This window comes from Sminthopsis crassicaudata, chromosome 2 (genome assembly GCF_048593235.1).
Source record: "Sminthopsis crassicaudata isolate SCR6 chromosome 2, ASM4859323v1, whole genome shotgun sequence".
Taxonomy (NCBI): domain Eukaryota; kingdom Metazoa; phylum Chordata; class Mammalia; order Dasyuromorphia; family Dasyuridae; genus Sminthopsis; species Sminthopsis crassicaudata.
Genome location: NC_133618.1, coordinates 630,222,254 through 630,237,515, shown reverse-complemented (window position 1 = coordinate 630,237,515; position 15,262 = coordinate 630,222,254). Strand labels below are relative to the sequence as shown.

At 41.6% G+C, this 15,262-nt stretch overlaps 1 protein-coding gene across 1 annotated transcript in view; it reads left to right on the top strand.

The window, feature by feature from the left end:
* Window positions 1-15,262, top strand: part of TBC1D2B (TBC1 domain family member 2B) — a 71,374-nt gene that overhangs the window by 28,853 nt on the left and 27,259 nt on the right. The window contains exons 3-6 of the mRNA XM_074296447.1: window positions 809-974; window positions 10,298-10,461; window positions 12,244-12,470; window positions 13,225-13,614. Coding sequence (XP_074152548.1) covers window positions 809-974; window positions 10,298-10,461; window positions 12,244-12,470; window positions 13,225-13,614 — 947 coding nt within the window. The remainder of the gene's footprint in view (window positions 1-808; window positions 975-10,297; window positions 10,462-12,243; window positions 12,471-13,224; window positions 13,615-15,262) is intronic.

The following is a 15,262-nucleotide window of genomic DNA, read 5'->3' as shown; positions in this document are numbered from 1 at the left end:
GAACTTTGTTTCCACTGAAAAAAATAGTGATTCTGTTTATGTGAAAGTTGGACTAAAAATATCTAGTTATTTTGACTTTGGCTTCATGGTGCTTCTGGAGCTTGTTATGCCCCTGAACTCTTGAGGTGGGGGATTCTTCCCATTCTGGAAGTCCACTTTGTGCCTTTTGTGTTTCTTGACTAGGCTTCTTTTTTTTTTTCATGAACTAAAGAATAAATTAATTCCCAAATTGAACAATGTTGGTATAAAGAGAGAATGTGGATTAATTTGACACATTTTATTGATAAATTTAAATTACTCATTTTCCCCTTGGATATCTCATCTGGAAGAATTTCCATATTTTTCTTTTGGCTTGTAGGTGGAAACATTTGGCAGAGGTTTTGTTTTAGAGAGAGTACATGCTAAAATTTGACAGTGTATTCATATTATTGCCTTTTCTCTTGGAAAAAAAATTCTGTTCTTCATTCTGCAAAATCAGACAGTTGTATTTAGATGGGATAGGGCTGTGGTAAGTGATCAGTGCCATATTTAGTGACAGCGTATCTTCATCTGTCATTGGTGATGTTATTTGGTAGTTTGCTCTCATATCCCTGGGAAACATTTCATAATATTCCGAAAAGCTCAGAAAATGGCACACTTTTGTTAATCCAGCCTCTTTTCCTTTTTTCAAGAGAAGACCTATTTCAGAGCCCTGAAAGAATGCCAGAAGCTGATCATAGATAGAAAAGACGTCTCCGATCCACAAGTTCTAAATTTGGGCTTTGGGGGGACCTAAAGCTGCCTGATGCTGATGTTCCTTCTCTTTCAGATGGGATTCTCCTGCATCCAAACACCTCCGCCGAAAAGGCCAGAAACGTCCTCTCTGTGGAGGCCACTCCTGGAGAGCTGGTGGGAGAGCAGGCCGCCAGCCAGCCGGCCCCGGCCCAGCCCAGCACCAGCAACTTCTCCCTAAAGCAGTGGGGCACCGATATCAAGTGAGTCTGTCAGCTTAACGGCTGCCTCGGCATGGAAGGCCTAGAGGCCTGGCTCTGGTCCGGCCCTGTGTGAACCTGGGCCTTTGCTGCTCTTCTCTGGGCCTCAGTTCTTCCTCTGTAAAGTAGGAACAATATTTGTTGTGAGGGAAAGCTCCAGAGGGTTTGGTAAGCCTTCCTGGCTTTAAATGTGAGATGGGGTCCTTCCTCAGGAGCTGTGGGCGTTCTGCCGGCAGCCCCGGCACCCTCTGTCTCGAGACTCTTCTCTCTAGAGAAAACTCTCTTATAAATAAAATGGAACCACAAAAGTGGTTCAAAGGAGAGAAAGATGTCACAGAGTTACACAACCTTAGCCTGGAGAGAGCCCTTGAGATCCTAAATTGGGGCCCAGAGAAGGGCTGGGAACAGCTGGGCCAGGGGCTTGGGGCCAGGAGCAGAAGGAGCTGGCTGCTCCAAGGCAGGACGTGGGGAGGGGAGCTGGGCAGATCCTGCTTCTGACATATACAACCTGGGCCCTCTCTCTGGGTACATCCCCTGCCACCTGGGCAGCTTCTGGACCTGTGCCTCCCTGACCTAGAGGGCCCCTGGGGGGCCATCCTCACTCCTGGGCTCTTGTGTTGTTTTCTGAGAAGCCCCCATCCTCCTGTTGGGCAGCAGCTCTTCCAAGCTGGCTGGTCCCGTCCATTGAACGGCTCCCAGTCTGGGGCTTCCTAAGAGATCATCAGTTGGTCTGAGCTGTGCCAGGGCAGGGATTGCCCGAGTCTGGACCTGGGCTGGAAAAACTCTCAGGATGGGAAGCCCCCATCCCCAGGCACAGCTGTCATTGTCAGGGAATCTCTCCTCAGGCTGGATGGAAGTGTTTTCTTGTCGCTCTGAGCCCCTGTCAGGCTTTCTCACAAGGTTCTGGATCTGATCCAGAACTCTGCTCATAACTATCACTGCCATCTCTAAAAATGCCAGTGAGAGGAGAAAGCGAGATACCCCGGAATGGAGGAGGCCCTGGGCTCCCCGAGGCGAGCGGACAGCATCTTGGGCCCCTTCTTGGGGGTCAGCTTGTGGTCAGAACAGCCCTGGATATTGTGCCCTCCAGGGAGAGTGGATGGAGCGAGGCTGGAGAGGCGGGGAGTCGCTGCATCTGTTGTGAAATGATGCTGTTGACCCATTGACCTGTCCATGGCTGATCAGGCAGAGAGGAGGCTGCGAGTCAGGGCCCCACGCCTCCAGCCTAATGACTTCATGTGTTGGCAGTGCTTGGTAATTGCGTATTTTTTGGACTGGACCTGGGTTGGATTTCATCAGTGTCAGAGTGCTTCTTTACCAGAGCTCTGAGACACAGTCCTTAGTACTTGCCCAGAGTCCAGCAGGGGAGCTTTGAACCCAGATCTCTACCCATTATACCACACTATTAAATAACTGCATCAAGCCATCCATGTGGCCACACACACGTCTATTTAGTGATAGTCTTCTAATTTCTCATTTTATTCATATGTTAAATAGGGAAAATGCCTGCTTTTCATACTTTCTACTGGGAGGGGGCCGGTGAGATAAACTATCAGAGAGCTTCGGAAAGGTCAACATTTTATATTACTATAAGGTGGCATTTGTATTGCAAGCTCCCATGCCCATGATGATATATGGTACAACTGTATTTTTATCTCGAGCGATATTAAATGTAATTTCCGTGTGCTAAACACTGGCATTTTCAAAGTCATGATGGCTATTCAGATGTTTTTTTAAATAAGGCATAATATACAATAGCCACCACATGACCTCAGAGTTTAATATTTGCAGACAACTGGCTTTTGCTTTGAGTCTTGCTTGTTTTGAAGCTCAGTGTCTCTGTTAGCTTACTTTGAAATACAGATTTGTGCTCTTTAACCCTCAGTGGTGGCTCTTGCTCTCCTGCCCATCCCTTCTGTTCTGCCATAAACTTATCTCCATTAATTAAGGCCCTTGGTTCAGGAGTTGAAATATGTTTTGCATGACAAAAGTTAAGATCATTGTGATTATTAGACCTAGAGTTCTACTTAATGATATCACATTTTTACGTAGCATTTTACAATTTTCTAAGGGTTTTCCTTACTGTCACTGAAAAGTGTAGGGGCTGGAAGGTTATGAGATTGGCCAGCTAACAGCTAGTAAGAAGTGTAACCTGGAATGAAAACTAAAATTTCTCATGGGAAATGCTATGGTTTTTCTTTTAGATGGTGCTGGTTCTGTTGCTCTATTAAAAAATGGGTGCAGGCTTCATTTTTTCATTAAAGCTTTTGTTTCCTGATAATAAGAACAACTTTGTGAAGAGGAGGGACAGCTTTGAGGACAGAAATGACTTTGGAGAGTTCCATATACATTGTCCATTACAGAATGTTGTTCTTTTCAAGTATCTTAGACGTGCCCCATTTTGGTCAGCCTTTCCTTGAGTCTGTTTGATGGCCAGGCAGCTTTCCCAAAAGAAGTAAACTCCATTGTGGCCAATGTAAATGCGTTGGAAGTTCCAAAGTTGATGTTTATAACTTAATCCCACAAGAAATGGACCATGGAAAAATGGAGTCTTTCAGTTTGTCCACAGACAGAAAAGTTCCTTGAATGGTAAAATCTCATTGCAGGGCTTTGTTTTAAAGTGTGCTCCTAGGCCTCTGATTGAGAGACTTTGTTGGCAGGCAGGCAAGGTGTCAGTGGCCTGCTAGAAGGGAGAATTTAAGCAATGAGTTCTTAGTGAGGCAATATCCCTTTCTTTGTTAACATCTTTTAATCCCATTGAGAGGTTTGGTTACATTGGACTTCAGTGGAATCTGAAAAGTTTCTTGGTGGAATTCATATGGCTGCAGGCCCTTGAGAAATTTGATAGTTGTTTGTCTAATGCTTCTGTGAACTTTTTAAGATCCAAACATAACAAAGCAATAAGGAAGATTTTTTTAAAAAGTGAACCATGCAATTTGCCTATGAAAATCTGGATAGAATATTAACATTTGGCAGAAGTCAGCTGTTAACCATCTTGGGCTGTGTTGTAGATCATAGAAGCTGCCTATTTTTGAACAAATGCAAGGAAATAAGCTGATGTTCATCCTGCCTAGTAGATGATCACAAATTATTTGTTGAATGAATGAACTGATTATAGGAACTATGGTATCCGGGTACTCTACCAGGATATTGACTGTATTAACCCTCTCAATAGAAAGACTCCGCTTAAACCTATTGTGAACTTAACTTTACTGCTTTATTTCATGCCATTCCCCTTCACAGACTGTTAATGGCTGAGCAAGACCACCTGCTGCTGCCCAAGCTCTTCCTACCCTCTAATTCCATACATTTCCCAGGTCTTCTCCCACTGTTTCCCTCATTGCACACCTCAGCCTACTGAAGACTCGTGTCAGGTTCTTTATGAGTCAAAGTAATCACTTTCTCCTCAAATTGTATTTTCTTGGATCTTATCTTTGTTTTATGGCAAAAAGGCAGAGCTGCTCTTTAGCATCTAGGTGGCCTAGTGGAGACCTGAATTCAAATCCAGTCTCAGTCATATTCTAATCGTGTGACCCCAGCCAAGTCATTTAACCCTGTTTGCCTCAGTTTTCTCAGCCATAAAAAAGAGATGATATTTGCACCTGCTCTTCACAGCTGGTGTGAGGATGAAAGGAGGTAGTTGGAAAGCAATTAATATACCTGGCCCACAGTAAGTAGGTACTTAAATACGTGCTCTCTTCCCTCTTTATCTTAGAACATTTTATTTTAGGCCTTACCTACTTGTATACATGCAATTTCTCTATTAGATGAGAAGCTCTCTGGGGTCAAGAACTCTGTTAGAAGTTTGTATTGCTTACTTTGTCTAGGAAGGGTTTCTTGTATTTCTTTTTATAGCATTTAATAAGTATGCTCTTTATTCAAGGAGACATTAATTGATTTTTACTCCTAAATAATAACCACCTTTATTAGCTATTGACAAAGCCGACCTTCATTGGTCCAAATTGGTGCAAATTGTAGCCTTGTCATGCCTTCTTGTTCTTTTTTATTTTTGTACTTGTTCTTCAGTAGTTTCTTTTTTTTAAATTAATTTTATAATTATACATTTTTGACAGTATATATGCATGAGTAATTTTTTAAATAACATTATCCCTTGTATTCATTTTTCCAGATTATCCCCTCCTTCCCTTTACTCCCTCCCCTAGATGACAGGCAATCCCATACATCTTACATGTGTTACAGTATAACCTAGATACAGTATATGTGAGTAAATCCAATTTTCTTGTTTCACGTTAAGTATTAGATTCCGAAGGTATAAGTAACCTGAGTAGAAAGACATTAGTGCTAACAGTTTACATTCACTTCCCAGTGTTCCTTCTCTGGGTGTAGTTGTTTCTGTCCATCATTGATCAGCTGGAAGTGAGTTGGATCTTCTTTATGTTCTTCAGTAGATTCTTCAATAAAATCTACCCGCTGGGCTAGAAACCTTCCTCTTTTGGGGGAAATGGAGTGGGGGAAGTGTACCAGAGCAATGCCTGGGCTGGCCAAATGTTACTTCTTGCTTTTACAATATGACTGATCTACTTCCTTTCTGGATGATACATTTCTAGGAAAATATCCCCTATACTACTTATTGCATATCATTGTTTCATCTGCTACAACCTGCTTATACCTACCATTTATTAGATCTCCTTTGCCCTTTGAGTCACGTATAATTCTAAGTCTTTGGAGAATATGTGCCATCCCAATATTTGCCACCAGAAGAACACTTGTGTTCAGTAGATGAGATTTTTTGTCAAAAACAGCTTGAGTTATCGAATGCACTGCAGAAGTCACAAGACTTAATGGTCATATGACCAATGAGATGGAGACTAGACATTTTTTCTTATCCTTACAGCCTCTCAATCTTTTCCAAAACAGAAGTTATGCCGCAAAGATAACGCTACTTCAGCTATTTCCATGGTTTAGGTCAGAAGTGTCAAACTCAGATGGAAATGGGGCCATTTAATTATATATAGGGACCCCATGGATTGCATCTTAACTAGAAAACCATATATTAACATCATTTATGCTACTGTAATTTTATTTATTGTGTAAACTATTTCCCAGTTTAGAGCACTGGGATTCCATGCTTCATCTGTCTGGTCTAGGACACCAGGAATCTAAAAGAAGGCAAAGCAAAACAAAAATCCCATGAACCAACACCTCCCTCCAGGTCACTCAGCAACCCCTCCCTCATCACCCACCTCAGTGCCTGCCTAACCCATGGGCCCTGCACTCTTGTGCCCCCTCCCTCTTTCAAGTTTCCTGGGGATCTGAGCTGTAGATTGTAAAAAAGAGGGGAAAATGGGACTCCAGCCTGCTGTTCCTGAGTGTATCAAAAGAGAATTGAGAATTGTGAGAACAGCATTTAGGGTTAGTAATAATTGGGTAGAACAGAAAAATTTGAATCTACAGTGGCCAAGTCTGCCTAAAGAAATAGACAAAAAAGGGCAGCTGATTGGGAATGCACAACGAAGTAAAGGACAGTCTAGAGGAAGAAATGGAAAAAACAGTAACATTGAAGGAAAACATATTCTTATTTCAAGAAAAACATTGGTCTTGAAGAGAGGTCATCAAGCAACACCACAAGGATTATAGATATAGAAAAATCCAAGTCAAAAAACCTGAATGCCATAATTCAAGAACTAATAGAAGAAAAATATCTGGAACTTCTGAACACAGAAAAGGAAGAATACATAGATTGCCTACAGAAAAAAAAATCCAAGCCTGCAAACTTCTAGACACATAGGACTAAATTTAACAGTTCAATTCAGAAACAGATTCTCCAAGTGACCAAGAGCAAGACCTTTCAGTACAAAAAGTAGGCAGGGAGCAATTACCCACAAAGAAGCTGGATTATTCCTCTGAGGCTTGAACAACCCCTTTTCCTGATACCTTCCACTTTTTACCAGAACCAATTGTTCTGACTTTTGGTCTTAGATCAAGCCTAAATTTATCACTTTGAACTTTCTATACCTTGCTCTTACTTTTGCCTTCTGTAACAAAACAGATCAAGCTTTTAAGGGACAGCCTTTCAGTAACTTGCAGGCAGCTATCAGGACCCCAGGAGACTTCTCTTCTCCAGAGTAATACTCTCCAGTCAGTCCTTATGGGGCTGTTCTTGTGGCCTGCTCCTAGATGTACATTAACTTATTAACAATCTTGCTAATCTGCAGCATCCAGGACGAGCACCATCCTTCAAATACAGCCCCTGCAGGACCAGGGACAGGGGGATGGAAGCTCAGCCTCTCTTAATTCAGCCTAGTATCACACTTTTTTTCCCCCTCACATAGCTGTTTGTGTGTGTGTGTGTGTGTGTGTGTGTGTGTGTGTGTGTGTGTGTATGAAGTCCAACAAGACCCCCGAATCTCTAACATACTGAAGTTCAGCCATACTACTTCCATCAGGTCTTGTGAAATCAATTTAAAAAAAAAAAAGCCAAAATATAAGTTTTTACATTTTACCTCAATTAGGTTTTATCTCAAATTCAGTCTAGTTTTCTAGCCTATGAGGATCTTTTTTGAGCCATTATTTTAGATATGCTTTCTAATTTGGGGTCATCTGTAAAGGTGATAAATCTACTTCTATTCCTTTATCCAAATCATTGAATAAAAAAAATGTTAAGCAGTGAAGAGCCAAGCATGGATCCATTAGAGACCATCTTCCAAGTGGACATCAAACCATTAATGACTTTGAATGTAGCCATTTAATTCTTTATTTAATCTATTCCATATGTGTTCAGCTTTTCCATAAGAGGAGCATGAAATAACTTTGTCATGCTTTGATAAGAATAAGTAAATTGCAGCATTCCCATTTTCTATCAGTTTAACATTAAGGTTTATCTGGCAGGACTTGGGCTTGCCAAAGCCATCCTTACTCTTGATGGGACCTATTTTCTTTTCTAGCTGTTCACTAGTCATCTTGTTAATAATAAATTCTGGAATTTTGACTGGACTAAAAAGTCAAATTCTCTGACCTAGAGTTTTCAGGAGAGTGGCTAGGTGGACCATGGTTTGAATGCTGGGCTTGCAGTCAGAATGACTCAACTTCCTGAGTTGAAATTTGGTTTCTGGCACTAGCTGTGTTATCCTGGGCAAGTCACTTAACTCTGTTTGCTTCGTTTTCTTGTCTGTAAAATGGGCTGGAGAAGAAAATGGCAAACTATTATCTTTTCCCAGAAAACCTTAAATGTAGTCATGAAGAGTGAAACATAACTGAAAATCACTGAAAGAATTTGCAGATTATATTCTTTGCTTGAGGGGAAGAAAGGTATGATATATCAAGATATTCGCCCTTTTTCAATCTTGCAATTCTGTCATTCATTTGATCTTTCAAAGACTATTGATGATGACTTGGTAATGTAGTTAGTTAAACTAACCTGTTGATTTGAATTAATTAAGGACATCTTAGTGCTCTTTTACTATATTTAGATAGGGTATCAATTCCATATTGACCCTTTTTGTTTGGTTTCCTGTACAAAGTTCTGGACCTAATAAATTGTTAGTGCCTGTCATTTATAAAAACATACTGATGCACTAAATCAATGGATTGGCCATCAAACACTATATCCTAGACAATAAACATTTTTCATCCTTATTTTTTAATGATGCTCTTTTTTTTTTTAATGATGATGATTCTCACTGAAGAGATTCTGGTATATTCTGGGTCTTACTGTAATTCATGTAATTTCATTTGAAAATCTGGAGTATTTTACCATCTATAAGAATCTCTTCCTTTGAGGCCCCATATAAGACATCCTTCGTGACTTTGGTAAATGTCTTTGAGCTTCCCAATTTTTTATGCCTCCAATAAGTTAACAAATGCTTATTCGAGGAGAAAGTGCAGGTAACCTTGCACAGTCCACCCTCACTTCATTCCAATTCACTTGCATGTCATGATATCACCTCCCTGATGCCATGATCCTCTTTGAAAAGAGGACAAATAACAACTAAGTGCCTTCTATGTGCCAGACATTGTGCTAGGTACTGGGGATACAAAGACAGACAACATATAATGTATCGTATAAGCATTGTTGAACAGAATCATCTTTAAACTTGAATTTATCAAAGAATTCCACATTATCTTAAAATGCAAGTGAAAAGAACCCTCTTTTGAAGAAGAACCTGTAAAGCCACATTTTGGATGATTGTGTCAAATGCTTTTATTTAGTCAACAAATACAACTGGTTATTGCATTCACTCTACTTTCCTCTGAATTGAATACTTATAAAAATGTGACCTGGTATAGTAGCTCAAAATAAGTGAGAGCCCACCTGTTCAATTCTCATTTTGTCATCAATAAAAACTCTCTCTATATAGATTTTCTTAGAAAGATTGGAAGGAGTCTAAGTTGGTTGTTATTTTTATACTTTCAGAGGCCTTTTTTGGGAAGTGTAATATTATTGTCCTTTTGTCAGTTCCATTCAATATCTTTGGTATCTTTTCCTCACTGAAATATTTTATAAAATGATCTCTTTTTGCACATTTTTCTCCTCTATTTAGTGTCGATCTAGCTGTAATTTGTATGGATAATTTAAGTACTACTTCTTCTTCAAGTAGACATTGGGGACAAAAGTGATGGTTACGCTGTCACTGATTATAAAAAAAAATCACTTGTAAAAATGCATGTTATTTTCTTCAATTTTTCTTTTTTTCTGTACTTTTTCTTTCTGAATGTTCTTAGTTGTTTATTAACTTAGAGTTTATCAACTCTCGTACTGAGCTGTATATACTCTTCTTTTGGGTTATTCTTCTATTTGCTGTTTGAGATAAAACTGCTTGTAATTATCTGCCATCTCCTGTAACATTTCACAATTGAATTTTTTAAACTACTATTGTCTTTGGTTTCCAGTTGGCAAAGAGAGAAATGTTGGCTGAGGGGGTTTCTGACTTCTTTGGAACTTGCCCTTACTGCCTCTTATTAAACTTCTATATAAGATGGTATAATTGAGATCAGTATTCCTGCCTTTCCCCATTTTCTCACATTTTTTCTAGCAACAGTAGCTTGCTCCATTTGGTCCAGTTAGAGATGTTGGAAAGGTATAGAGCATCATCTTTATATGTTTATTCTTTAATCTGATGTTGATTTTGACCTCAGCTGTAAGTAATTGATGGTGGCCTTCCGCTCATCGGTTATTTCCCATCTGTTCTTCCCCTTCCCTTCCTTGGCCCTTGTCTTCCCCTTCTTTCTCTTCCTCTCTTTTTCACACAGTGACACTAACTTCTTTCAGATATTTACCAAAATGGGAAATGTGCTGACAAGAGTGATTTATGTTCTCTTTGGTATAGTAAAAGGTTTTAAGTAGCCGTTCCTTCCAATTTTCACAGAAATTCGATGTCTTCATTTCGACCCGGAAGAGGAAATAATGACAGCCGGAAGAGTGTGTTTTATACCAATGAAGAGTGGGAATTTATAGACCCCAATCCAAAGGATTTAGAGGAATCTGCGCTTCATGAACAAGGGAAGAAGCAAACCTGTGAGGGAAACAAAGGTAAAGATCCAGCTGGGGACTTCCTGCTCTGGGCCAGGCAGCATGGGGCCCTCTCCTTCCCTCTGGCCGCAGTCATCGCCAGCTTCTGGACATCCTCCCTCTGCCCTCCAGCCAGACCTCCCTGCTTACCCAGCCCCCTGGTGTCCTCCTTCCAACTCTCAGACTTTCTCTTTCTAGAGTCTTCTCCAACTGAAACCTGGCCTGATTGCTTCCAGCTTGTGTAGCCGTCCAGCAAAAAGGTCTCTGTAGAACTTTCCTTTACTCCCATAGAATGCAAGCTCCTTAAGTGTTGGATCTCTATGTCCCCAGCCTCTAGCAAGTACTTAAATGCTTGTTGAGTGCATAAAAATGACATAAGCAGTGAAAAAGTAAAAAATGAGAGAAATGGAGCCGAGTTCAGAGTAACAGAAACTTTCAGGGGCCCCAGCACCATCAAAAGAAAAATTATATGGCTACGTAGGTTTTATTAAGAAATAGCTTTGTTTTACTTCTTAGGCATTGTTTTTAATGAATTTTTAATGGAGCCTATTTTAGAGAAAGCTGTAGAAACACAAAGACATTTTAGCTCCATATGTAGAAAAAACAATGGATTTTGGTCCCAGCTCTGCCCCTCTCCAGGTGTTTGACGTTTCCCCTCTCTGCCCCTCCTCTATCATCCCTGAGATAACACTGCTGGAGGCTGCACCCCTGAAAAAGGCCCGTACCCCTAACAGCTTGCTCACCATACCTTATTTACTTAAGGGGTATTCACTGCCCCCTTTACTTTTATCAGGTTGAAGTGGAAACACCTTTGGGTAGAACATGCACAGGCTCTGGAGCTGGCAGGGGCTTCCAAGGTCTTCTGGGGTAAACCTAGGGAGCCAGCGGGTTTAGAGTCTGGGTCTCTGGGTTCTTCTGGGGGACTTTCCATCGTGCCCCACTGAAGAAAGGAACACCCGCACGGCTGCTTGCCTCTGAACAAGCAGATTGGCATTTAGTGTCTCAGACAGTTGGCAGGGTGCTGCTTCCGGGCTCCAGAAGCCTGTGCCCTCCAAGGCTAAGCTTTGGCAGGCCCTGCCAAGTGGGTGTAGGGTGAAGGCTGAGAGCTAAGTTCAGAGACGCTCCTCACCCAGACGAGATCTGGAGTAAGAGTCCCTGATCACTGATGAAGCCCTCCCTTCCCCTGCATCCCCAGCGCTGTGCTAGATGCTATGCAAGGCATGAGGTAGGGCCTGCCCTCAAGGTGCATCCCGTCTATGGGGGAAGATAAGACAAGAAAGTGGGGCTGGAGGGCAGGTCCCTGGCACAGGGGGGCAGGTCTCTGAGCTGGTTTCATCTGGCAGAATGATGAGTTTCTAGAGAGATAAAGTCCTGTCAAGCAGCCGAATGGGAACCAATGAGCACTTGGTGGGCCCCTGGGGGAGAGGGCGGAGGCTGTGAGAAGGCTGGGTTTCCCCGTAGATCTCATCTGGCGGAATGAGCGGCTAGGTGATGACACATTGTTTTGGTCACAGCAGTGAGTGACTCCCAGCTGGGCTCGGGGATGGGCAGTTAGTGGTGGTCATTGCCCTCATCAGTAAAGCCGAAGATCCCCAGGTGCCAGAGCTAAGGGAGAGTCCCAAGCAGAGAGAAGAGGTGATGCTCCTCAGGGGCCATGCTCTCCTGTCTGTGAAAGTGGGCGCACTACTGGGGTCACCAGGGACTGCTAGGAAGCCCCCTCTATGCAGGGATGAAAGGCAGTTGTGAAGTTTCAGATTGAGTTTCTTGTCCTCTGCTAGACAAATGTTTTTTGTTTTTGCATAGGAGTGATTGGCTCAGCGTTCCCCTTTGATTTTGGCCGTATCCCCTATAAAGGAAAGCGACCTTTGAAAGATATGATTGGGTCATACAAGAACCGAAATAATAGTGGTGATTCTCCAGTTGAATGGACTTCAGGCAATGGCAGTAAATCAGTCTCTGAAATGCAATTGAAGTTTCAAAGCCAGCAAGAAGAGCTAGAAAGACTGAAGAAGGAACTCTCTAGCCAAAAGGTAACTATTTCTTTTTTAAATTGCATGGTAGATAGAGAACCAGAAATGAGTAAGAGCTTCCATATTACACGTAAATATTTAAGGCATTTTAAATCCCAGAGAGTGAGTTTATGTTAAAATTTCCAGGGCCCATAGCCAATGTTGCAGGTACAAATATTCTCAATAATGTTAGCGTGATACCTTGAATTTTCATTGACATTGAACTAATTTTTTAAAAGAGGAATAGCTTCCTATTTCCTACCTTGGTCTGCATCCACAAATCTGATTATTGATTTTAATAGGTTTTAGAAATCTTCCTGACTCAAAGAACTGCTAGCTTCCAGTTTTCAGGAGTCATTAGAATTAATGATAATTTAGTTATGTCTGGCTGAGACAAGCCAGATACAAAATTAATTTCTGGGTCAATCGGAAAAGAAAGATATATTTTATGACTTACATGGACTTGAATAATTCAAGTGCTAAAAATGCCTTAGATCCTATGAATTTAATACTCATATAAATATTCCCATAATACTACTATTCATTTAGTTATGCATGCATTATGATTTTTTTCTTTCCTCATTGCTTTCTTTAAAAAGTAAATATTTTTTTTCTTAAGTACACCAAGGAGACATTCTGGGTTTTATTATTATCAGTAAAGTTTCTTTATTTACTGATAATTGCTTCGAGAAAAGTTGCTGTTATTTTTCTTCATTTTAGGTTTTAATAATTCAGCCTATTTCTGTTATTTCCCTTACCCCCGCCCTCTCCTCAGGAACTTGTACGACTTTTACAGCAGACGGTCAGGTCATCCCAATATGATAAATATTTCACTAGCAGCCATCTTTGTGATGGAGTCCCAAAAGAGAAACTTGAGCTTCTGCACCAAAAAGATGATCAGATCTTAGGTCTCAGCAACCAACTTGAAAAGTTCAATCTGGAAAAAGACAGTCTCCAGCAGGAAGTAAAGAACTTGAAATGCAAAGTTGGTGAACTCAACGAACAGCTGGGCATGTTATTGGAAACAATCCAAGCCAAAGATGAAGTGATCATTAAACTCTCCAGACAGCTCAGCGAATGTGAAGGGAACTCATCTTCCCAAACACTCGGCACATTCACGTCCTCTTCTGTCAACAAAGACCTCCAGGAGCTCGACAGACTAAAAGTAAGCAAGTAAAAGATAGTCTTTATTCTTATTTGTTATAAAAAGAGGAACCAGAAACTCACATTGTTTGGAAGTGATTGGGAAAAATTGGTTGATGTTGATGATGAGCTTGAGAAATTGGCCACTCCATGTGATTATAAAATAACGAGATTGTCTTTAGCGAACTTTCAAGATGTCATTCATATCTAAGTGAAGGTTCTGCTTTCAGTAATCAGTTTGAGGCCCTCAGTCAGTCAGCAAGCATCGATGAGGTAACTGCTGCGTGCTGAGCGTAGTACTAGATGAACGAACTTCAGAAAACTCATGCTTAGAGAAGCAGAGAAGGATTTGATGTGATGAGGGGAGCCCTTGAGGAGCACACCTCTAGGTCAGGAAAGGCCTCGTGGAGAAAGCATCATTTGTTCTGAGTTTTAAAGAAAGAAAAACATTCTAAGAGACCGAGATAAGCAGACAGCTGAGGCAGGGCATGAAGATGAGAGACGGGAAATGGCGTCCTAGGTGAGAAATAGCAAGGGCAGCACTTTGGTTGGACTGAAGAGGAAAGGAAGGGAAATAAGGCCACAGCTGTGGACTTCCTCATGCTTAAATGGTTTTGGATCACACAGGGAAGCCGTATTGTTTTATAGTTATATCACATTTTGACCATGACAGTGATGATTTCTTGCCTCTCCTCAGTTTGTATACTGTGCCATAATTCTTCATCTGGCTTAGTTGACCAGAGAGCTAAGTGGGGATGCTCCACACTTCCTTAAGAAATGATATTGAAGGGCAACAGGGCTACGCGTGTAGGTTACTCTAATCCAGGTTGACCAAAAAGTAGCAGAACCAAGCAGGGAAGATGCAATGGCTCATTACTTGAGGTATCCACAGCCTTCTTTGTTGCTGTCTCAGAATAGAGGGATTATGAAACTCTCTCCACTCAGTCTCCACTTACACGTGTGCACCCGCCCGTGAAACATTGCAGACTGTGTAGCCTGTGATTCCAAAATGGAGTTTCCTTTTCTTCTAACCCCACCCCCTTTCCCTATCTTCTTGCTACTATCAAGGGTACCAGCGGCCTGTCCTCTTGGCTCCCCAGGTTTACAAGCTGTTTGCCTTCCTTGGCTCTCCACCCACTTTCACCCTCCTCCTTTCATAGCCTCTCTCGGATTTGCCTCCTTTTCTGCTGCACCCTCGTGCAGTCTCTCTGCTCCAGGCCGGTCTTCCGGCCTTCGTTCTCTCTCTGCTGCTCAGCTCCACCACCCCATCATCCCCCTCCTGTTCACCCAGTCCTTCCATCGTGGCTCTGGGAGCATCTCAAAAGCTCCTTTTGGCACTGGAAGACTTCATAGCCTGCTTCCTTCCCACCTCCCTCCTGTGTCCTCAGTGATTCAGAGACACAGGCCTCCTTGTTGTTTCTTGATCAAGACACTCTCTTTGACTTCTTTCACATTTCAACTGAAAACTCAGTTTCTATAAAAAGGTGCTATTAATGTGCCTCCCCCTATGGATTACCTTCAGTTTATTCTGTTTATACCTCTTATTTTTACCTAGTTTTCACACTGTCCCCTCCATTTAGATTGTGAGTCTTTGGGAACAGGGACTGTTGTTGCTTTTTTTTATATCCCTACCACTTAACACTAAGCCTAGTACCTAGTAAGTGCTTAAT